This window comes from Rhinoraja longicauda, chromosome 7 (genome assembly GCF_053455715.1).
Source record: "Rhinoraja longicauda isolate Sanriku21f chromosome 7, sRhiLon1.1, whole genome shotgun sequence".
In the NCBI taxonomy this organism is placed as follows: Eukaryota; Metazoa; Chordata; class Chondrichthyes; order Rajiformes; family Arhynchobatidae; genus Rhinoraja; species Rhinoraja longicauda.
The window spans coordinates 55,085,689-55,110,487 of NC_135959.1; the positions used below are offsets into that span (position 1 = coordinate 55,085,689).

A 24,799-nucleotide genomic window follows, 5' to 3' on the forward strand; every position below is an offset into this window, starting at 1 on the left:
TCTTAAAATATTGTAGCATTAGAGATCTACTTGTGTAACAGGCACAGAATCAAATGGTACTTACACTAGAGGTGCCGTAAATGAATATTTTGAAAGACATATAAATGTTGGGAACATTTATTCACAAAATGCTGGAGTAACTCAGCAGGTCAGGCAGCATCTCGGGAGAGAAGGAATGGGTGACGTTTCGGGTCGAGACCCTTCTTCAAATGGGTGACGTTTCGGGTCGAGACCCTTCTTCAAATCGATTTGTACCAGCATCTGCAGTTATTTTCTTATACTAAATGTTGGGAACACATTTGTTGGCATTCATAGCGAGGGGATTTGAGTATAGGAGCAGGGATGTTGGGGAAGTCCAGAACAAGGGGTCACAGTTTAAGGATAAGGGGGAAGTCTTTTAGGACCGAGATGAGAAAGATTTTTTCACACAGAGTGGTGAATCTGTGGAATTCTCTGCCACAGAAGGTAGTTGAGGCCAGTTCATTGGCTATATTTAAGAGGGAGTTAGATGTGGCCCTTGTGGCTAAAGGGATCAGGGGGTATGGAGAGAAGGCAGGTACAGGATACTGAGTTGGATGATCAACCATGATCATATTGAATGGCGGTGCAGGCTCGAAGGGCCGAATGGCCTACTCCTGCACCTATTTTCTATGTTTCTATATTTCTATGTAACACAAAGTGCTGAAGTAGCTCAGCAGAGCATTCAGCATCTCTGGAAGACATGGAGAGGTGATGTATCAGGTTAAGATCCTTCTTCAGAAAGATCTATGGGATCTGTGTGGCTGAGCCGCTCTCTATTCTCGGATACGGACCAGTCTGAGATCGAGAATGCATCCAAAGGAGGTGTAAACACAGGTTGTCGAACCATTCAATAATGTGTCCAACCCATGTTCTCCAAAGATGCTGCCTGACCTGCTGAGTTACTCCAGCACTTTGTGTCCTCTTGTGCATTAACCAGCATCTGCATTTCTTTGTTTCTATAAATGTTGGGGCGTTGTTTGCCACTGATGGCTGCAAAATTTAAGCAAAAATATCGAGAAAAGAAATGAATGGAGAATTCTTGACATGCCAATTAGACGAGGAAAAAAATGTTCAACAGCATATAATACAGAATTATTAACGTTCATTTTCAAAGGTAAGAATATTGTAAATGGATAACTATTCAGTAATGAGCTGCTTCTCAATTGCTTCGTTGACATTAACTATCACTGCTGAATGAAGAGTAGGTGAGGCTCAACATCTTCAATCTGACAATACCAAGCTTTTTATGAACTATTTCTGCATTTCCATCTTACCAATACATTGAACCATTTTGTCTCCTGGGAAAATAACATAACATGTGAGTGGAGATTATGCATAATGTTCACCGGCAAAAGAAAGACTGCTGCACGAACTCAGTGGGTCAGCAGCAACTGCGGAGGCAAAGAGATAGTGGACATCTTGTGTTTGCATCATTTTATGCGAGTGATAAGTGGGACTAGATTCAAGATTCAAGATCTCAAGATTCAAGATATCTTTATTTGTCATCTAAAAAAGCAAGTTTTTTGGACAAAATTTAGTCACCCACAGTCCAACAATAAAAGCAATAAAACAAGCAAATTACACAACCCCAAACAACACACACAAAAAAGAAACATCCATCACAGTGAGTCTCCTCCAGTCCCCTCCTCACTGTGATGGAAGGCCAGAATGTCTTTTCTCTTCCCCTGCCGTCTTCTCCCGCGGCCAGACTGGTGTCATTGCCACGTTACAGGCCGCGCCGGACGGTGAAAGGACATGATGGGCAGATGGTACAAGTTGGAGACAGGGAAGAGAGATCCAGTAGGTTAAATGTATGGATAATAGGCAGATAGAACCAGTTATAGGAGGGGAATGAAAATGGGTAACGGGGAACTGGGGAGATGGGAGTTGGGAAAGGGAAGCTACGAGAACCGGAATCAATCAGAAGGAACTGAAATGAGCACATGGTGTGCAGGTAACCCATTTTGAAAATGTAATGTTCATGCCAATGGGTTGAATGCTGACACCAGGTGAAACGAGGTGAGAGAGGCAACGTTTAATAGGAACCTGCAGGGAAACTTTTTCACTCAGATGGAGGTAGGTAAATGGAACAAGCTATCAGATGTTGAAAAACACTAGGACATGTACATGGAAAGGAAAGATTGAGAGGGAAATGGGCCAAACATGGACGTGATCAGAAGGGGCATCATGGTCAGCTTGGACAAGTTGGTTCGAAGGGCCTGTTTCTTTCGATACTGCATGACTCTGTGCCTCCATGAGTTTGCATGCCATTTCAGCTCCCCTTCCCATTCCCATACGGACCGGTCACCTTGCTTCCATTGTGTTTAATGTCAATGTCGAATAAAAATCACTGGTAAAAATTGTTTTGGTGAACAGATTTCCAGTCTTTCAATTAGTATAAGAAAATAACTGCAGATGCTGGTACAAATCGATTTATTCACAAAATGCTGGAGTAACTCAGCAGGTCAGGCAGCATCTCGGGAGAGAAGGAATGGGTGACGTTTCGGGTCGAGACCCTTCTTCAGTCTGAAGAAGCTGAATACTCCAGCATTTTGTGAATAAATCCAGTCTTTCAATGATTGGCGATGGAAAGAGCTCCATTTCCCCGTGTGAATAAGTGCCTTACCCCTGACTGGACCAGCTCTCGTTGCCATGGTGGCATTGCTAGTGGAGCCACTGTTTCACAACTCCAATGAACTGGGTTTATTTCTGACCCCAAGTGCTGCCAGCGCAGAATTTATACTTTCTCACTGTGATTGCGTGGGTTTCTACAGGGCATTGCACCTTCCTCCCACATCCCAAAGATATGTGGTTTTGTAGGTTAATCAGCTGCAATATATTGCCCCTATCGCGTAGGCGAGTGCCAGAATCTGGGGGGAGGTAAAACGAATGTGGGAAGAACAAAGTAGGATTCATGTAAATGGATTAAAATAGTGTGATAGTTCAAATAAATTAGGCTAAAATAGTGTAATTCGTTACCTATGTATGTTCTCCAGAGATCTGCCTGACACGCTGTTACTACAACATTTTGTGTCTTTAGTGGAAATGGGTGTCTTATTAACAGCACGGACATAATGGGTCAGAGAACCTGCTTCAATGCTCTACGACTCAAATCATAGTTACACCCGTTGTCTGGGACTTGGATGTTTCATATTCATTCCCTTAATCATCTTAACAACTTATTTAAATCATTCCCTAACTTTCACATGTAGCTCCTAATAGTTTCTATTCTTATTTCAGATTTCCTATATTTGCAGGTTTTCTCATTAATTTTTCATGCATTTTTATCCCTTTAATGAATTTTTATTGGCTTACTGGGATTATCTTCGTGCATTTTCTGCCAGTTTCCATTTAATTACTGCTGTTGAATAAAACTATTTGAATATTTCACCTATTAAAGTTTCCATCTAGAGCACCCCATTTTTCATTTTATTCAGTTCATTTGAATACTCACTTACTTTTCATTCGGAATGAAGGGTCCATATATAAAATTGTAACCCGTCTTATCTGTTGGCAGATGTGCCATGTATTTGTAATGTTTTCTGCTCTTTATTTCAACATTTTAGATTTTTATTTGATGTGGGTGATTAAACTGTTGAAATTTGATGTGGGTGATTAAACAGTGCCTCGTGATACTGAAACGAGAGATCATATTTATTGTCTCAAAAGTACTCAAGATGGAATAATATGATTAAAAAAATATATATATATTCCTCAAGTAGACATCAAGGATGACTTTTATACACTTCGTTTCGAGAGAGGCTGCTGTTTCAAAGTGAGATCAGGGATTGCTCTGTTCTTTGCTTCACTGAAACATGGCTCATCCTTAACTCCCCTGACCCTGCTACAGGACCTGAGGGTTTATCCATCTACTGTATGGACAACCTTTTTCTCAGTGTCAGCAAGACAGAGGCGATAGTGATCGACTTCAGGAAGCGAAGCGATACACATACCCCAGTTTACATTGACGGCGTCGAAGTAGAGACTTCAAATTTCTAGGAATAAATATCATCAACATCAGACTCCTCTATCACAATTCATGGTTTGGTTCTGCACTACTGATAATACAGATTGACTAGAAATGGTGGTACAACGGGACACAGGGGGGAGGGAGTAGACCTGGACACCCTCAACATTAACACAGATGTGATGGCCTTCGCTCAATTCTGCTCACCTGAACTGGAACACATGGTCATAAAATGGGTTATGTTATGCCTTGGAAACAAATCACATGCACTATTAACTACCAAGGGAATTCACCTCAACCTCATTGCCATTCGACACACCACCCCAAGTCAATGCCAAGTTGGCACCAGGATGCATTATACTTGGTCATCAACTCTCTTGAGACAATGCGCCATTCATCATCGCCAGTGACTCCATTATAGCAAAGTTCGGGAATGTACTGCTCAAACACCAGGATCGCTACTGCCCCACGCAGTGAGCCAACACTCACGATCACTACTACACTGCCATCAAGCACCCATCTCTCCATGTTTCATGCTCATTACAGCCTGCCTGGTTATCTGAAGGACCAGGTTACCAGGTTACGTTTATGGCAAAGAAACTAACACTGGAGATAAAACTGGGAAAATGCATTGATAAGCTTTTTTGGGACTTCTAATTTGCTAATAGTTCTCTATGCACCAGCACTTTAGCAAGCTACGTGTATCTAAAGGCCAATTACTGGCCATGCATGTATACAACAAAAATTGTGTATGGTTTATTTGCACAGCATAACACAACCCTTCGACGTGATCAATGTCCAGCCTCAGAGTAATATTCTGATAGGTATCACAGTTACAAAGCAGGCATTGCACATGACTATTCTATGCAATAGGATCATTGCATATTCACACATCTCCCTGGGTAATCAGAGTACAACATATCACAGCATAGCGATGCAGTACAAAATTTGGCAATAAACGTTTTGATTGATTCAACATGAACAGCTTTTTGGTGCTCCTTCAGGACATTTACTGTCCTTATGTTTGACACCTTTCTCTGACTTTGGCATCTTTGTTCTGGACTCCCCTATTATCAAAAATTGTCACACACTCTCTATCCCTCAATTGCCTTCAACACTTCAGTTACGTCACCTCTTAATCTTTTATACTCAAGGGAATGAACAGTTTTTATAAAAGTCAAGAGTTTAACAATGAAATTCTTGCTTGCAGCAGTATAACAGCAGTCAGTAGATTTTTTTTCTATTCTGTTTTGTAGTTTAGCACAATCCACAGGCGTTGCCACTTTCATTTCACTGCACATCTTGTATATGTATGTGACAAATAAACTTGACTTGACTTGATCATGTAATAAGCAGACCAAAAAATAGTTCAATAAATAAAAACAAAACAATATTACTGTAAAACAAAACTAAAGTCTGGAGTTCAGAGATATAGCGTGGAAACAAGGCCTTCTGCCCTCAAGCCCATGCTGTCCATCGATCACCCGTACACTAGTTCTATATTATCCTGCTTTCACATGCTACACACGACGGGCAACTTAAAGAAGCTAATTAACCTACAAACCTGCACATCTTTGGAGTCCCTAGCGAAACAAAGGCGGTTCTTAGTTCAAAGTTTAGTTGGTGTTTGTAGTGTTCAATGGCCTCTTGGTTGTTGGGAAGAAGCTATTCCTAAACCTGGAGGTCACTATTTTCAGACTCCGATAGCTTCTTTGTGACGACAGGAGTGAAATGAGAGCAGGGTGGTGTGGGTCTTTGTTGACGCTGGCTGCCTCTTTGACTCTTTGACTCCTCTGATCCCTTGGATGGTGGAGGCAGGGGTTGGTCGGGCAGTATCCACCACTTTTCGTAATCTTTTTCGTTCTAGGGCATTCGAGTTGCCAAACCAGGCCGTGATGCTACCAGTCATTATGCTCTTTACTGTGCACCTATAGAAGGTCACGAGACTATTTGCCGACATATAGAATCTCCTCAATCATCTAAGGAAATACAGGCATTAATGAGCTTTATGATTGCTTCAATGTGTTGGTCCCAGGGTAGATCTTCAGAGATACGCATGCCCAGGAACTTGTAGTTGTTGACTCTCTCCATCGCAGACCCATCAGACGATAGGTCTGTGCATCCTTGGCCTTCCTCTCTAAAGTCAGCAGATAGCTCCTTGGTCTTACTGATGTTGAGAGCAAAGATGTTGTTCTTGCACAATTCAAACAGACGATCAATATCCTTCTGGTACTCTGACTCATTATTACCTTCATTTGTCCAACAAGAACGGTTGTCAGCAAATTTAAAGATGGAGTTGGAACTGTGCCTGGTTATACTGTCATGGGTATAGAGTGGGTAGAGCAGGGGGCTGAGTACACACCTATAATGTACTGATGGTTATCTGTGGTGATGGTTATCTAGGAGGACGTTTTGTTGCCTATTCATACTGATTATGTTTTGTTGATGAGGAAGTTGAGGATCCAGTTGCAAAGGAATGCGCAGAGACCCAGTTCCCTGAGCTTGGTAACAAGTTTGGAGGGGATGATGGTATCAAACGCTGAGCTGTAGTCTTATTCATAACCCGTATTTAGCCTTGTAGAAATTCCTTCAGTTATTTATGTACCTCTCTGTGTTTATTGATTAATGTATTTTGAACAACATACTTCACAGCTCATCTGCAAATCCTGGCTTTTGATATAAACTCTGAAGTCTCCCATTTGGATTCAAAGTCAATAACCTCATACGGGTCATGATTATAGAGTCATACAGCAAAGAAATGGGCCCTTCAGCCGACTGAGTTTGTGCTAACCATCAAGTGCCTATCAACATTTAACCCCATTTTTCAGCACTTGCCCCATAGTCTTCTAAGCTATGGTGTTTCAAGTGCTCTTCCAAATAAATGTTGTGAGAAGTTGAAACCTCCTACAACTGCCCTATTATTTGTGTACTTTCCTTATTCATTGAACTCCAACTGACATAGCTCTGCACAATGATCTGATCTGCCAGTGTGGCTTTGCAACTTTCAGCTTCCATCTATCGACTGCTGTTGCACAGGTTCATTTAAACAATTGATCCTTTGTCCCATTTCTAAAGCGATTCCTAAATACTGTGAATGGCTGAGGCCTCAAGTAACTTGACAACATATCACATATCCCCATTCTCCCTCTCTCACCTTCTAATTGGTCTAATAGATCGCCTCTGATGCTCACAAGTTTTTAATTTGAAACAGCATCATGTGGATTCTAATGCCTTTAAAAGTCTGTATAAACTCTATTCATTCAGCCGTTTGGTCAAAATTCACTGACATTTCTTAGAGATGAAAATGCTAGATTATTATAAAGGATGTGAACAGTTCACAGAAATTATCATTGGGATTAAACAAAGGCAATGAGCGCTGATATAAAATAAGTTGTTTTTAATGAATGTAGTGGAGCTTTTGAGGATGCAACTGGCAGAATAGTTAAAGGAGAACCAATGGGTGTGGTGTATTTGAATTTTTATAAGTTTGTATGCAATAAAAAGGGTGGCACGGTGGCACAGTGGTAGAGTTGCTGCCCTACTGTGCTTACAGCACTAGATACCTGGGTCCAATCCTGGCTATGGGTACATCTGTACGGAGTTTGTACATTCTCCCCCTGACCTGCATGGGTTTTCTCCGAGAACCTTTGGTTTTCTCCCACACTCCAACGACGTACAGGTTTGTAAGTTAATTGGCTCAGTGTAAATGTAAAATTTGTCCCTAGTGTAAGATAATGTTAATGTGCAGGGATCGTTGGTCAGTGCAGACTTGGTGGGCCGAAGGGCCTGTTTCAGTGCTGTATCCCTAAACTAAACTAAATAATTAGAGAATATACAATACAATACAATATATCTTTATTGTCATTGTACCCAGGGGTACAACGAGATTGGGAATGCGCCTCCCATACTCCCATTGGAGTGGGGACGGCACTGCCTTAGACTGGAAGCAGATTGATCGAGAGCGGAAATAAATGAGATTTTCTAAGGGTGAGAGGCAGTGACTAGAGGGGTAATGCGGGGATTTGGCCCCGGCTTATCGTGATTTGGATGAGGGAAGCAAATGCAATATTTTTTATTTGCTCATGATTCAAGCCCGGGTGGGATCGTGGACTGTGAGATAATAATAATAGTAACTTTTTATTAATATAGCACTTTTCATGCAATTTAATGCAGCCCAAAGTGCTTTCCACAAAAACAGACACAAGTCTAAACAAAGATACAATATAAAACAGTAAGGACATAGGCATACAAAGCACAGATTTATATTTGAAAATTTAATATTTAAAATTGGGAGTGTAAAAGAACAAAGGATGTAAAATCAGCGGCAAGCTTGAGTAAAGATCGTTTAAAATTTTCAACTGAGTCGGCGTCCCTCATAGCCCTGGGTAGGGTATTCCACAGCTTGGGGGCGTAGTTGGAAAAGGCTGCTTCCCCAATTTACTTACTGCTGCGGCATTGAGTGGCTAACAGGCCAGCATCAGAAGACCTGAGCGCTCGAGTAGGGGCATACGGAAGGAGGGACTCTGTAAGATATGCTGCTCCCATGCCATTTAGGGCTTTGTAGACTATGAGGACCTTATAGTCTATCCTAGATCTTACAGGGAGCTTATAGTCTCTCCTGGATCATGAAGGTTGTATAATACTGGGGTGCTATGTTCCATTTTCTTGGTATTTGTTAAAAGCCGTGCTGCCACATTTTGAATGAGCTGTAACTTGTTGGTGGATTTTGAAGGCAGACCGACCGGTAAATAAGGCATTACAGCAATCAAGTCTGCTTGATATGATAGCATGTATGAGTTTTTGACAGTCATGTTGAGTTAAGAAAGGCCGTACTTTAGCAATATTTCTAAGGTGATAGAAAGCACATTTTGTTACCTTATTTATGTGAGATTTAAAATCAAGATCATTGTCAATTTTTACCTCCAGGCTTGTGACTTCTTGTTTGACATAGGCAGTCAAATTTCCCAGTTTACCGAGTAACCTCTCTCTCTCTTGGGTTTTGATCCAAGTAATAAAATTTATTGACAAACGTCTTGTCATCATTGAGTTTTAGAAAGTTAACATTCATCCATTTTTTAATGGAAAATAGGCAGGAGGTCAAAGAACTTAAGGCATTTGCATCAGTGGGTTGGACAGAGAGGTATAACTGAGTGTCGTCGTCCTTAGGAAATTTACATTATGCTGTCTGAATTCAAAGAGGCTTCAAGGTAATTTGCGTAAGTTGGGTGAGTGAGTAAATGTATCAAATGCATGTGGGCAAGAGAGTACAGGTGACCCCTCTTTTTCAACAGTCAGAAGAATGGAAATGCTCTCTTGCATGATTCAAAAGAACTCATGGAAATCTGTCTCACCAAAGGTGATGGAAGCCTAGTTGCTGAATCAAGGAGTTAGAGAAATCTCTGGATTCAAAAGTTACCACAATATTGGGGATGAGACTGGGGGTACAATATTGAGAAAGAGGATGAGCAACTGAGTAGCAGAGCAAGCTTGTAGAGCCATATAGTATAAGAAAATAACTGCAGATGCTGGTATAAATCGAAGGTATTTATTCACAAAATGCTGGAGTAACTCAGCAGGTCAGGCAGCATCTCGGGAGAGAAGGAATGGGTGACGTTTCGGGTCGAGACCCTTCTTCAGACTGATGTCAGGGGGGCGGGACAAAGGAAGGATATAGGTGGAGACAGGAAGATAGAGGGAGATCTGGGAAGGAGGAGGGGAAGAGAGGGTCAGAGGAACTATCTAAAGGTGGAGAAGTCGATGTTCTCATAGAGCTTGTAGAGCCAAATGGCCTACTCCTGTTTCTCTATTCTCAGTTTACCCTTTACAAATCCACGATGGGTCTTCTCTGATCAAACCCATTTAAATTTTCTGTCACTTCTCCCCAACAACAGATTCTTGTAATTTTTTTGTTTTCAAAACGACAGTATATTTTACACAGAGAGCACTGGGTGCCTGGAATGAGCTGCCAGGGGTGGTGGTGGGGGCAGAATCAATAGTGGCATTTAAGAGGCTTTTAGACAGGCACATAGATATGCAGGGAACGGAGGGATATGGATCAAGTGGAGGCAGTTGAGATTAGTTTAACTTACCATCATGTTCGTAGGGACATTGTGGGCTGAAAGGCCTGTTCCTGTGCTTGGCCCAGTGGCCAGTCTAAATTTTCCCAGTGTATTCCTCCTACCCTTCTTAATTGAGGGCATTTACGTTGGTTAATTGAGAATTCAGGATAATTCTCATATCAAGTATCTAGGAGATCACGAACAGTTTTCTCGCATGCTGTATTCATGCACTGTGATGGAACCACCAAGTCCATCCTTAATCCCATTAACATCCTAGTGCCTTTTTTAAACTTACATTGAACTTAGTTATTTCCAGGCCTTGATTTATTTTGAGTTTCTCTTAAATTCTGGGGTCAAGTACAGAGCCCTTCTCTAATGCTCTCAATGATTGAATATCCATTTTCAAACAAGAAAACCATAACTACAGTATTATCTGATATGTCATCCTGTTGATGCTCATAAAAATGTCTGAATTTATATGTTCTAACCCTCACCACCAATGTTAAAAAAGCTATAGAACATTGGTCCGATTAATTTAATGACCCATCACTAAATCACACCCATTCCCTGAAGACCTCTCCCAACATATAATCCACAACAACCTGCCTCTCGTATATCTCAGAAATGTATATTTCCCTTATCAAATTAAATCTGCTATTTCGTCATCTGCTGGCTTCAGTTCGCAGGATTCTTCCTGAATTTGTTCAGTTGACATTTTGTATATGCCACAATTTATAATTTGATATTCTTTCTAGACTAGGACATTCCACCATTCATAACGATTATAACCAACAGGATCTCTAACACTGAAGATGGTGGTAATCGAGAGGTCTGCCAACCAGTTCCCATAAACTCCTAATAACCACTTGCATAAGCATCCTGATGCACTCCCATCTACCATGTGTTTTTTAAAATTCATCAGAAGGGTTTACTTTTTTCATGAAATCCAATCGGTTAACATGACCATGGGCTAAAGGGCCTGTTCCTGTGCTGTACTGTTGTATACATTGACTGTGTAAGAAGGAACTGCAGATGCTGGCTTATACTGAACATCGACACAAAATGCAGGATTAACTCAGCGGGTCAGATAGTGTCTCTGGAGAAAAGGAATGGGTGATATTTCAGGTTAGAACCCTTCTTCAGACTGAATGATAGAGAAGGATAGGAGAGAGATTTGCCTTCTCGCTGCCTGACCTGCTGAATTGCCTCAACATTTTGTGTCTATCCACTGACTGTTCCTCATTTAGCAGGAATTTCAGCTGTTCAAAGAAATCTTATACTTTGAACCAGAGGGACTTACCATTTCCCAAATCATGCAGGTTGCCTCAGCTTATCCCTGTCTCTCCATACTCCCCCCTTATTTCATCCCTTGTAGTATTTTCCAATTACTTTTCAAATAGTGACAATAAATTAAAAAAGTTTATGGTAATCTGGTGGTATATACCTTGTTAACTTTTTGAAGATCAGGATCATATCTGCCATTTCCCATCTTTTTAAAATACAGAATGTTTAACTGCATTCATTTTAAAACAATGTATTCAATTCTATTGCTTAATTCTAAGTGAAATTTTGAAAAAAAAACTTTTTTGGGGCAACCCATTGATTATAATCTGAGAAGCAAGAGTGATATAATCTAGGATAATGTATTGGAAAAGATACGAAAGTACACCAATGTCAAATTAAATTTACCATAAACTGAAACTCCGTATACAAGTTAGAAAAGAATGCAATATGAAACATTTCATTTACAGAGGGTGTTAAATAAAGGTGTAGAAATATGGCAAAAGTTAAAAATTCGGGATGTCAAGTAATTTCAACAGACCCTTTAGCACACATTACCTGTGCCAAACATGATGCCAAACAGGGGGAGGTGTGACTAGTGTAGATGGGCCATCTTGGTCAGCATAGGCAAGTTGGGCGGAAGAGCATGTTTCCATGCTGTATGTCTCTATAAACTAATCTCATCTGCCTGCACATGATCCATATCACTCCATTCCCTTCAAATCCATGTGCCTATCTGAAAGGCTCTTAAAAGCCACTATCATATCTACCTCCACCACACCCCGGCAGTATGTTCCATGCATCCACCACTGTGTAAAAAACACCCTACACATCTCCTTTGAACTTTGCCCCTCTCATCTTAAAGCTTTGCTCTCTAGTCTTTGACCCTGGGGAAAGGATTCTGACTGTCAACCCTAACTATGCCTATCATAATTTTATATATTTCCATCAGGCTTCCCCTCAATCTCTGGCATTCCAGAGAAAACAATCCCAGTTGTAGTCTGGCGAGCTGATCTCTGACACCTCCTCATATTTACCCCTGGACCATGACCCCACAGATGAGCACCAGGCCATTATCTCTCAAACTATCTCCAAATTTATCTGTTTGCCCCCCATTCATTATCAAAAAGCTGAAGAAGGGTTCCGATCCAAAGCATCACCTATTCCTTTTCTCCGGAGATGCTGCCTGATCCGCTGAGTTACTCCAACATTTTGTGTCTATTCCCAGATTGTTCAACCTCTCCTTGTAGCTAATACCACCTAATCCAGGCAGCATTCTAATCACAAGAACAAAGCTTTGCTTAAGCAGTTGGCCACTGTTTAGCATGCACATTAATGCCTGCAACAATGTAAAAGTATGCTTGAGAAAGACCACAAGAACACTGGGGCTAAAGAGAATCAAAGGAAAATATTAGCTGCTTTGCAAATTTCTGTCATGCAAGCACAGCCCAAGGAAAATTTCCCCAGTGCTTTGTTGCTATGCCAGTGTAACAGGGAAATGTGAATGCACACTAGAGGTAAAGAGGCAACTTCAAAATGACAAACACTGCAGAAGGCTTTCCATTTCATCCTCCATCAAAAATTGTGAACAAAGTTTATGAAAGAAAGATCTCTCACTGGTTGCAAAAAAAAATATTGCCTGCTAACCACAATCTTTTTTGCCACCCATGCACATGTCAGTGCATTTATGGGGTAAATTTTCCAGATAATAGAGAACCAACAACACTCACCCCTCACTTTGGTAGCATTAAATGCAACCCACCTTAAGCAGTCCTCCCAGTGGGAATTCGCCTAAGCACTGGGAGCATTGACTGAGCAAGATCCAACTTGTCATGAGGGCTTAACATTGTAAAAGAGGCATTATACGCAGTGTTCAAAACCACAAAAATGAGGATAAAAGAAATTGAAAGCAGATTAAGCCATGTCTTCTGACCTAGCCAGAGCTATCAAGCACACAAACCTTTTGAAACATGCAGAACACACGAGAGACATTCAAAAACTTAAAAAACACAAACCCTTAAAAGTTGAAAAAATGTGAAAATGCAAAGACTCAAATAAATTATATTCAAACTTCTTTAAACATTTAAAAGTAAACAAGTCATTAAACATCAAAGAGAAATTCTCACAAAGATTTAATGAGCATTTCTAAGGTAATAATCCATCATCGGTCTTTTAAAATTAATAAGCATCTTCCTCAGGATTTTGCAAGCTTTGCACTGTGTAAAATCAAATGAGAGAATACCACCAGGACTTCATAAAACTTAGCACAGAATTCCTATCCTAAATGCCTGAGTTACTCCTCCCTCCAAAATATACATGCTGAGCACAGCGTGGAACCTGCCAAAAGTTGGCTTGCAGCAGCGAATTTGCATTTACACACTGAAGTGTGAACAACTTGAACTTTCAATGAGTTAAGAGGAGTATCCTCAGTGAATGTGGATAATTCCACAATCTTTACTCTGCAAATGCTCAGCCATTATATATCTTTGTAGATTAAATGCCTGCAAATGGATGCTCAAGAGATTCAAAATGTACTCCAGAACGATACCTTATCAAAAAAGAGTAATTAGATTATGTTTGTGTTCAAGTTTGCACTGGTCAGGTTACAATTCAACTAGCAAATAAAAATTCACGTACAAAGTTAATGACATTTGCTGGCCGGTATTGGTGTCAAATTTGGAATTGAGTCATCTGCGAGAAGCATTTTGGTGTACTTTTTTGTTATGCATATTATCCTACCCATCTACTTCCACTGGGACACAGTGCCCACAGTACGGTTGAGAACACAACACATAATCGTGATCCGACTCTTCCAAATGCATTCGCCCGAGCAATGAATGATTATACTGACGGATCATTGATGAGACTGATCTTGTTCTCATCAGACATGGCTATATTTACATGCATAAACCAGGTAGTGTTATTGTAAAGCAACCAAGATTATTAACCCAGGTTTCTTTTCCCCACTGTATCTGAGGGTACTGAGTATAGTATCATCTCCATTTCTAATATGGCTGGTTCATTCTCCTTGCCTTCAAAAAGGCAAGATTTTAGCTTGTAGACATCTATATACTAAAAGTCTTGTTTGTTTGTTCCTGAACTACAGCCAAAACGGTACACGATAGCGCGACAATTTTAGGCCCACCTTACTCACCGTCGTACCTTTGATGCTAATGGACGAAGTTTCATTTAAATCAGTGTTATTCACATTTTAAAGTTTAAATCTATCTCCTAGGGAGGGAAGGGGAGGAAGGAGGATAAGGTGGGTAGAGGGGGGGGGGGGGGGAGAGGAGGGGAGGGGAGGGGGGAGAGGGGGAGGAGAGGGTGCTGCACCAGTGCAGGAGAGGTTTGGGCCCAAAGGGTCCACTTGGTCTAGTTTTATTATATTCTTGCCAAATATGCTGACTATCGGCATTTAATTCATTTTTTAATGCACAATAACTCTACTATTTAATCTTGCTTAAAAAGTTCCAAGGCAATTACGATTTTTTTTCTCCCTGAGGGCACTGCACTGTTTCCATGTTCATTTAGTTGACAGCAAAGCTGCTCTAGATGATTGCGAATGGCCTGTTGGGCTGATCATCAGAAAATTCACCAATAAAAGTCAGAACATTGAAACTTTAGCATGTTTCCTCCTCAGGACTGATCTAGACCAGAAGCCTGTGGTTCAAGTCCCATCTAAAACATTTGTGATCAAAATTGCATATTCAAGCAAAAATAACAACAGACTGCTGGAGGACCTCAGCGGGTCGAGCAGCATCCGTGGAGGTGCAGAGAAATGTCGATGTTTCGGGTTGAGACCTTCCGTCAGGACTGAGAATGGAGAGGAAAGGTGGGCGGTATAAACAGAAGAAAGGGACTGGTGAGAGAGGGGACGGAAGGTGATAGGTGGGCCAAGGAGGGGTGAGGAATCAGAAGGAGATGGAGACAGCTGGGAGAAGCGGGAATGAAGCAGAGATAGATGGGTGATGGATGAAAGCAGACAAAGGGAAAATGTGGAGGCAGATGAAGCACGGTGAGAGGAGGGGAGGGTAAAGAGGGAGGGTAGTGAAGATGCAGAATGAGGCTGCAGGGGATGAACAGGTATGCAAAGGCTACAATAGGTGGAATCTGATAAGTAAGGAAAGTGACAATGGAAACCATTTGAGGGAGAAATGGGCATATGGAATCAGATGGTGACATACATTTAAGGTGAGAGAAGAAGGATTTACAAAGTGCCCGAGGGGAATTTATTTTCAGAGTGCGGTGGGTACACAAAATGAGCTGCCAGAGGAAGTGTTAGAGATGGGTACAATTACATGCTTTAAAATACTTGAAAAGGAAACTTTTAAATAAATTTTGATAGATGCATGGATAGAAAAGGTATTGTGGGGTATGGATAAATGTAAGCAAATGGAACTAGCTTAGGTTGGCAACATGGTCAACGTGGACAAGTTGGGTTGATGGGCCCATCTCCATGGTCTCTCGACTCTGATATTTTTTGTTTTACCATTCATTTAAGAGCAGAATATAGTTATTGACTCGAGTCTTATCTATATGCTATTATGGCAACCAGTTCAACCACATTTCTCATTGCACCACCAAAAAATCATTTGTGCCAACTTCCACGTTATATTTCCTTATAGTTTTTCAGTGTTATCAAAAATGTATTAACAAGCACTAGTGATGACCTAGAGTAGTATAAATATTCAACTTATAACTTAATTGGTACAATATGCTTGTCACTTTGAAATGTTCAAAACAAATCACCTGTACTTTCCATCATTAACACCATTAACCAAGCTGCTACGTACCACAAAATCTGAAGAGATCTAAGCACAAGCATCCAATGAGAAATAGCTATTACAGTGGAAAAGAATGATGAGCAAACACGTATAGACCATCATGGAAGGTAAATAAAAGGAGTATTTAATGCAAGGAAGATATAAAGAGAAAGAAGATTGAAAGTGCTGAGAGTTCCTCGATTGATGGACAAGGAATCAAGATAAGACAGGACTATTTGAAAGCAAATATAATAGCTCCAAAGATAGCTTTGATGGGTCGTAAGTAAGGTTGCTTGAAATTGCAATGTCAGATGTTGTCTAAGCTTTCAGACTTGTCTGAAACGGTGGCAGGTAATTTGGTGAAGTATCCACGAGCAGTGTCCTAAGCAAAGAGAAAATGTTTCCACTGGTTGGGAGGCCGAGCCCTGCGAAACACTGACTAAATCTTACTGCCCGATATTACAGGAGTAAACTTAGGAAATAATTTCAAGGTGGAAATTTAAAATGTTGTTCTACAAACAACAACTGATGTTGGCTCAATTGCAAATTTGAATTTTGAGATGAATATTCTGGGCGGCACAGTGACGCAGCGCCAGATAACCGGGTTCCATCCTGACTACGGGTGCAGTTTCTATGTTCTTCCTGTGATTGCGTGGGTTTTACAGACAATAGACAATAGAAAATAGGTGCAGGAGAAGGCCATTCGGCCCTTCGAGCCAGCACCGCCATTCAATGTGATCATGGCTGATCATTCTCAATCAGTACCCCGTTCCTGCCTTCTCCCCATACCCCCTGACTCCGCTATCCTTAAGAGCTCTATCTAGCTCTCTCTTGAATGTATTCAGAGAATTGGCCTCCACTGCCCTCTGAGGCAGAGAATTCCACAGATTCACAACTCTCTGACTAAAAAAGTTTTTCCTCATCTCTGTTCTAAATGGCCTACCCCTTATTCTTAAACTGTGGCCCCTGCTTCTGGACCCCCAACATTGGGAACATGTTTCCTGCCTCTAACGTGTCCAACCCCTTAATAATTTTATACGTTTCGATAAGATCCCCTCTCATCCTTCTAAATTCCAGGGTACTCCGGTTTCCTCCCACACTCCATAGACGTACAGGTTTGTAGGTTAATTGACTTCGGAAAAAATGGTAAATTGTCCCTAGTATGTAGGATAGTGCTAGTGTACGGGGATCGCTGTTCAGCGCGGACTCGGTGGGCTAAAGGACCTGTTTCCACGCTGCATCATTAAACTAAACTAAAACCTAAATTAAATGAATTGATAAGCAAGCATACAGGAAAAGTTTAATTTATGCCAAAGAAAGGCAGGTTTCAGGGTCTGAAGGGTCTTCTGCTCAGATATGCATAAATCATAACGGTGTAGGATGAAAGGTGGAATATCGATGGAATCTATTTTAATGGCCAGGATTAGACTACTCCTTCTAGGGTATTGATTAACTTGAGATCAGTTTCTATAAAAATTAAAATATTGAATTTAACTTTTTTAATATTTCAGGGAAAGAGAATAATTTAACATGCATGTGCTGCTACATTACGCACTTACTACCTGTAATTGTAAAAAGACTTCTACCTCAATGGATTCACAACGCCTTATTTTTAGAAATATCAATGAGCCATTCGGCAGAAAATCCCATGCCCGGAGAATGTGAGAGTCAGAATTATGGAAGGAGAAATATTTCTGATATTGAATGAATTGTGGGATGATCAAAGACAAGGGCAGGTTGATCGATGAGCTGTTTAAACTCATTCATTGGAGGGGCAGAATTGAGATTCAAAGTGCCTTTTTGAAGATTTAACTAGAAGGCTGTATACGCCGATCAGCCAAACCATTATGACCTGATGAGCCAAAACATTATGACCACCTGCCTAATATGCTGTTGGTCCTCCGTGTGCAGCCCCATACGCAGCAGGGTGCAATACACTTTGTATTGTGACACATTCCGCCCGTGACGACCATTAAAATTTTCTGTGAATTGTGCCACAGTAGACCTGTCGTTTCGGACCAGACGGGATAGCCTTCGTTGCCCTCATGCATCGATGAGCCTTGGGTGCCCAAAAGCCTGTCGCCGGTTTGTGGTTTGTCCCTCCTCGGACCACTGTCGGTAGGTACTCACCATTGCTGGAGCACCCCACAAGCCTTGCCATTTCAGAGGTCCTGACCCAGTCGTCTGGCCATAACAATTTGGCCCTTGTCAAAGTCGCTTAGGTCTTTATTCCTGCCCATTTCTCCTGCATCCTGACTTCAAGACCTGACTGTTCACTTGCTGCCTAATATATCCCACCCCTTGACAGTTGCCATTGTAACAAGATAATCAATGTTGTTCACTTTGCCTGTCAGTGGTCATAATGTTTTGGCTGATCGGTATATATTCGAGCGAAAAGAGTTAGCTGTGTATTTGCATAAAATTGATGGAGGGAATAATTAATCTCGTTAATATAGGAAAGAGCCGGCTGATTGCACATCCCATCCATATAACCTATTGGTTTTAGCCTTTGTTTAGTTTAGTTTAGAGATACAGTGCAGAAACAGGACCTTCGGCCCACCGATTCCACGCCGAATCTACGCCAATCAGCGATCCCCACACACCAGCACTGTCCTACACACACTAGGGAAAATGTTACAATTTTACCAAGCCAATTAATCCACAAACCCGCAAGTCTTTGGAGTGTGGAAGGAAACCGGAGCTCCTGAAGAAAACCCACGCAGGTTACAGGGAGAAGGTGCAAACTCCGTGCAGACAGTAGTTGTAGTCAGCATCCAACCTGGTTTCTAGCACTGTAAGGCAGCAACACTACCGCTGCGCTGCCCTGCTGCAATACGATACGGTACCATTTTATTTATCCCAGAGGTAAATTGGTCTGCCACAAATCAAAAGATACAATTGCAAGGCATTGAACAATGTGTATCAATACAAAGTAAAAACAACCATATATCAATAAACCGAGCAGGCTATTTACTAAATGTTTAGGACATAATATCATTAAGTATATATGATAGAGCATAACCTTGAGTTAATTTTCCTTCAATTCAAAATACATTGTTTTTTTGCCCAGGACAGAAGATTGCAAAAGGCCCACTATTTTCATTGTAAGAGATGCCATACGCAGGGATTGTGATGATGTATTTGATATCATGGTGTTTCTCAGAGGAAAAAAAATCCAAACACTTCTGGAACATGGTGCCATGTTAAAGGAAATAGTTCATAGACTGCAATAAAATTACTGCACAGTCCAGTTCAACTGCCTCAATCAACAGGTACTAATGCAGTACAATTGGTAATGACCAACCATGATTAAAAGATGGGGGAATAATAGTTTGCCTTGGCTTCTTACCGTTTTCTATATTCTCGTGCTCGGTGTCGGTGAGAGTAAGTGCGGAATTTGCTCGACTGGATAAACAGGAGCTGCGCGAGGATTTCACGTTTCTCCCCCAGAGTCTCATAGCATTGTCGGGAGACATGACCCCATCCGTCTCCGTGTCGGCATCGGAGCCCGTGCTTAGGGAATATCCATGGTGCGGCAGACCGAGTTCTGCATGATATCCAGCAGTGAGATGAGGTGTTGCTTCAGTCAGGCCCAACTCGCGCAGAGAAAAATTTGTTCCTGAAACACAACATTCAACAAATCAAAAAAATACAGCAACTGGCTTTGTACAGGCTGATGTTTTTCTCTTACTTAAGATTACTATTGATGCAGAGTTCCCCACTTTATCTCAGCACCAGCGATAACAACATAAATAACTGTGGTAAATCTTTACCACCATATCTATTTATTGTTGATCGTACTGAACAAATGTTCCTATTCTTCGAACAGATTTTTAAATAGTAGCTTCTTTGCAACATGGATGAAAATTGGTAAAGAGTGAATAGTGGTTAGGAACCATTGTGGACATTGTCTTCCTTCAATGAAAAACAATCAAACAAAGGAATGCAAAAGTGTAAATAAACGGTGATCATAATTTGTAAAAGCTCTATATCTGAGTAACATCAACTGGGATAGGTATCTGGAGACAGAAGGTCAGATGATAAAACCTCCAGTTAGATACATGCGGCGAGAGGTGACAATTCAAAGGAAGGATGTCCTAGATTGCGAAGAGGCCAAACTTCGGACAAAAGATTTATTTTACTGGCAGATGCGCTAAGTAAAATATCAACTTAAACAGAAGGGGGGTGGCGCAGCAGTAAAGTTGCTGCCTTACAGCGCCAGAGACCCAGTTTCAATCCTGAGGACGCATATTGTTTGAATGGAGTTTGTACGTTCTCCCTATGACCGCTTGGGTTTTCTCCGGCTGCTCCAGTTTCCTCCCACATTCCAAAGAGGTGCCGGTTTGTAGGTTAATCGGCCTCGGTAAAATAGTAACATTTTCCCTCGTATCAGTAGGGTAGTGCTAATGTACGGAAATCACTGGCCGACGCGGTTTCAGTGGGCTGGTTTCCGTGCAGTATCTCTACACTAAACTAAAGGTGGATAAAGGATATTAAAGGATGAAATTTGCTTCAGCACTAAAAGAGTTAATAAAAAGAATGAAGATGGAAAGGTTTCTCACATACATTCCAGGTCCAGTGCTGGGCAAATCTCTTTGTCAAAATCATTTGTCAAAAAATCAGTGCGTGTGAATAATGTCCTGTTTGCAGAGATTTCAGCAAGGCCGCTGTGCCATACAAAGTCCGACTCACAAGGAGATCTCCAAAGCCGACCTTTGTTCACAGGGATTGGCAAATGTCAGCATAAAATACACCCTTGTAGAGTGGCGTTGCATGGAAGAAAAGAGAGGGTATCATAATAAATAGGTACCCAAGCAATGCTTGTCATTGCATTTCAACAGTTTGGAAGCGCAAGTAGAGGGAAGAAGTAAAACACCTGTCACCGCCAAGATGCGTTTTTGTTAAGATATCAAAATCAGCCTGATAGATTGCGACAAATGCAGCTGGATTGGAAAGCTAAGCTGAGCAACAAAACAGCATAAATGAAGCATTTGATAATAGGAATCAGCAGAATGAAAGAACATTGGATCTTTTGCAAAATGTATGGCAGCAGCATTAGGTAAGACAATGTCCATTGCAAAATAAAACAAATATTAGAGATTGGGTATTTATAATAAATGGCAGTAATTCCAATATGGAATGGTGATGAACAGAGAGACCTTGAGGTTGAAATCTATAATTCGCTGAACGTGGTAACACAGGTGGTTGATAAGGTAGTAAAGAAGGCATATGGCATACCTGCCTTCATAGATTGGGGCATGAAGCATAAAGTTGGAGCATGACATCCCAACTGTGATGAAATAATGGTTATGTTACTCTTGGTATATTCCTTACAGTTCTGGTCAGTATAGGAAGGATGTCATTGCACTGTAGAGAGTACAGTAGAGATTCACTGGATGTTGCCTAGATTGGAGGACGTTAGTTATACAGTGATTGAAGAGGCTAGACTGGGCACAAAGAAGAGGGAGGGCTGACCTGATAGAAGTATATTGCATTATGAGGAGCAAAGGTAGGGGAGATAGTCAAAATCTTTTTACCTCACACAGAAAAGGTTTGAAAAGCAAGAGAGTGTAGATTTAATGTGAAAGGAAAGAGTTTCAAAGAGGATCTGAGATTTGTTTGTTTACACAGAGAATGGTTAATATTTGCAATGCCCTGTTAGAAGAGGTGATGGAATCAGATACAATGACTACATTTAAAGAGGCATCCAGACACATTCGTAATCAGGCAAGGCATAGAAGGGCATGGTCATAATTCAGGCAAATGAAATTATTGTAGATTGGCAAAATGGTCGGCATGGACATGGTGAGGCAAAGGAGCCGTTTCTGTGCTCTACAACTCTGTATGATTCAATTTCAATATACTTCTATCAGGTCATCCCTCCCTCTTCTTTGTGCCCAGTCTGGCCTCTTCAATCACTGTATAACTAACGTCCTCCAATCTAGGCAACATCCAGTGAATCTCTACTGTACTCTCTACAGTGCAATGACATCCTTCCTATACTGACCAGAACTGTAAGGAATATACCAAGAGTAGCATAACCATTATTTCATCACAGTTGGGATGTCATGCTCCAACTTTATGCTTCATGCCCCAATCTATGAAGGCAGGTATGCCATATGCCTTCTTTACTACCTTACCACAGCAAGTCAACGCTGTGGTAAAAGCCAGTTTCTTCCAACTTCGTACCATAGCTAAAATCAAACCTTTCCTCCAATTCGACGACACTGAAAAAATCATTCACGATTTCATTTCCTCCTGCCTAGACTACTGCAACTCACTATACACTGGGATCAGCCAATCTTCCCTGTCCCGCCTGCAACTGGTCCAAAACGCCGCAGCGAGACTCCTGACGGGTACCCGTAAAAGGGACCACATCACGCCGATTCTGGCCTCTCTCCACTGGCTCCCTGTACGGTACAGAATCAACTTCAAGCTCCTCCTATTCACATATAAAGCCCTAAATGGACATCCCCCCCCACATCAAAAATCTTCTAACCCACCTCTCTAACTCCAGGTCCCTCAGGTCGGCCGACTTGGGCTACTCACTATCCCGCGGTCTAGGCTTAAGCTCAGGGGTGACCGCGCTTTTGTGGTTGCAGCTCCTAGACTGTGGAACAGCATCCCTCTCCCCATCAGAACTGCCCCCTCCATCGACTCCTTTAAGTCCAGGCTCAAAACCTATTTCTACTCCCTAGCGTTTGAGGCTCATTGAGGAGGCGCTGTGAACTGTTTTGTATGTGCTGTTATGTTTGCGTGCTACTGTATGTTTCATTTTTTCCTTAGTACCTAATCAGATGTACAGCACTTTGGTCAACGTGGGTTGTTTTTTAAATGTGCTATACAAATAAAATTGACTTGACTTGACTTGACTTATCAACCACCTGTGTCTGAAGAAGGGTCTCGACCCGAAACGTCACCCATTCCGTCTCTCCCGAGATGCTGCCTGACCTGCTGAGTTACTCCAGCATTTTGTGAATAAATACCTTTGATTTGTACCAGCATCTGCAGTTATCTTCTTATACTACCTGTGTTACCACATTCAGCGAATTATAGATTTCAACCTCAAGGTCTCTCTATTCATCACCATTCCAAGGTATTATACCAATCCTTTAAGGGCCATGTACAGGCTATTGATTTGCGTGCATGTGCCATATTGTACGCAGTTCTGATTACCAGAACAAAAGAACTCGGCCATAGATATAGAAAAAGAATGAATATAGGATTAGCGTAAATGGTCAGCATGGACCTGGCCACTGCGCACATTTCTGTGCTGTTTCTCTCCATGACTCTAATGTTATTTAATGCATGTATCAACATGCACTTAATGCGCAAAGGCAGAAGATATCATAAAACCAAAAGGACGAGATGCTACTTTCACGACACTCACCACAGTGACAATTTTCAGTTCACAGGGTTCTTTCTTCCACCTGTCCGATTTCATGTTAATAACATGTGTCATGCAAACAATGTCTTATTTTCAGTGAAATTTGGTTAAATGTGACTGAATCTTTCAGCGGCTAGCTGTTGTCTTCAATCTGTTAGATGCTTCTGAACTAACCTCCACACACTACTTCAAGTGTAAAATGAAATGATATCATGCTCACTTCCAGCACCAGAAAAGCAATTCTCAAGAAGAATATGGGGATACCAAGCTAGGAATCAGTTTAATTTTGCTCAGTGTACGATCTTCCAGCTGTGCTAAATGCTACAGACCTCATTGTCTATATAAAATCAAGATAAATAAAGATCTAATCTTTTGGAACAGAGATAAAAGTACATTTGATAAAGAAAGGAAGGAAAATAAATCTTTCAATCTTTATCATATTCTTCATCTCCCCGTCACCAGAATTGGCTATGGCCGATATGGTCTCCAGAGATAAAATGAAAACAAGCTGTTAAAAAATAGTCTTCTTCAAGTCTTATACTGATTATAAACCAGCAAGGTGTGTAGCTGCTTTAATACCGGTTTATTTCCTAGAAAAGGTTCAAAATAAACAACTAGCATTTAATGATTATTCCAAGGGTCCAGTAGTTCTGGTGTCCTTTTGAACCACCAGTTCAGGTTAATTGTGCTGATGTGTGGCACCATCAACATTCATTTAGGGTTGTTTTTTTGCATGCTATAAATGCTTCAGCAGTTATGAATCTCAATTTTAGCAGTTTTGTCCGGAAAGTTTTGTCATAAATTATGGTGGAAAAAAACATACTGTCGCAAACGTCTGAAGATCAAACTTCTTCACAATAAGTGCTGTGAGATAAATTGATTTCATACCCTGAGTCCTCAGTGCCCTTTTAGAAAGGGCATAACTCAACAGGAGTATCCAATGAATCATTAGGAGTTTTTTTTCTATTGGCTTTTGATGGAACAGACGAGCTTTGCTTATTTTAAATGCAATTTTTTTCAGCAACAACGCCTGGAAAAACGTAAGTGATGAAAAACTGAAAAATGGCATCAGTGTTTTTGGTCAATTTGTAGATCAATTGGTTGTTGTAAATTGCCCCTTGTATGTAGGATGCGAATGTGGGATAACATAGCACGAACGCATGGGTGATTGCTGGTTGGCATGGACACAGTGGGCCGAAAGGACTGTTTCCACTCTGTAATCTTTTAAAAATTGCGTAGTACTAAGGTTCAATTCTTAGAAGTGACTGGCCTGATGGAAAGTAGCAAAAAACCTCTTCCTTTGAAATTCAGTAGCTTTACA

The 24,799-nt window shown here is 41.1% G+C and overlaps 1 protein-coding gene across 17 annotated transcripts in view; it reads right to left on the minus strand.

The window, feature by feature from the left end:
* Positions 1-24,799, minus strand: part of tenm4 (teneurin transmembrane protein 4) — a 1,451,267-nt gene that overhangs the window by 307,786 nt on the left and 1,118,682 nt on the right. For all 17 annotated transcript variants that reach the window (XM_078402642.1, XM_078402641.1, XM_078402643.1 and 14 more), the window contains one exon: positions 19,441-19,710. In XM_078402642.1, coding sequence (XP_078258768.1) covers positions 19,441-19,710 — 270 coding nt within the window. The remainder of the gene's footprint in view (positions 1-19,440; positions 19,711-24,799) is intronic.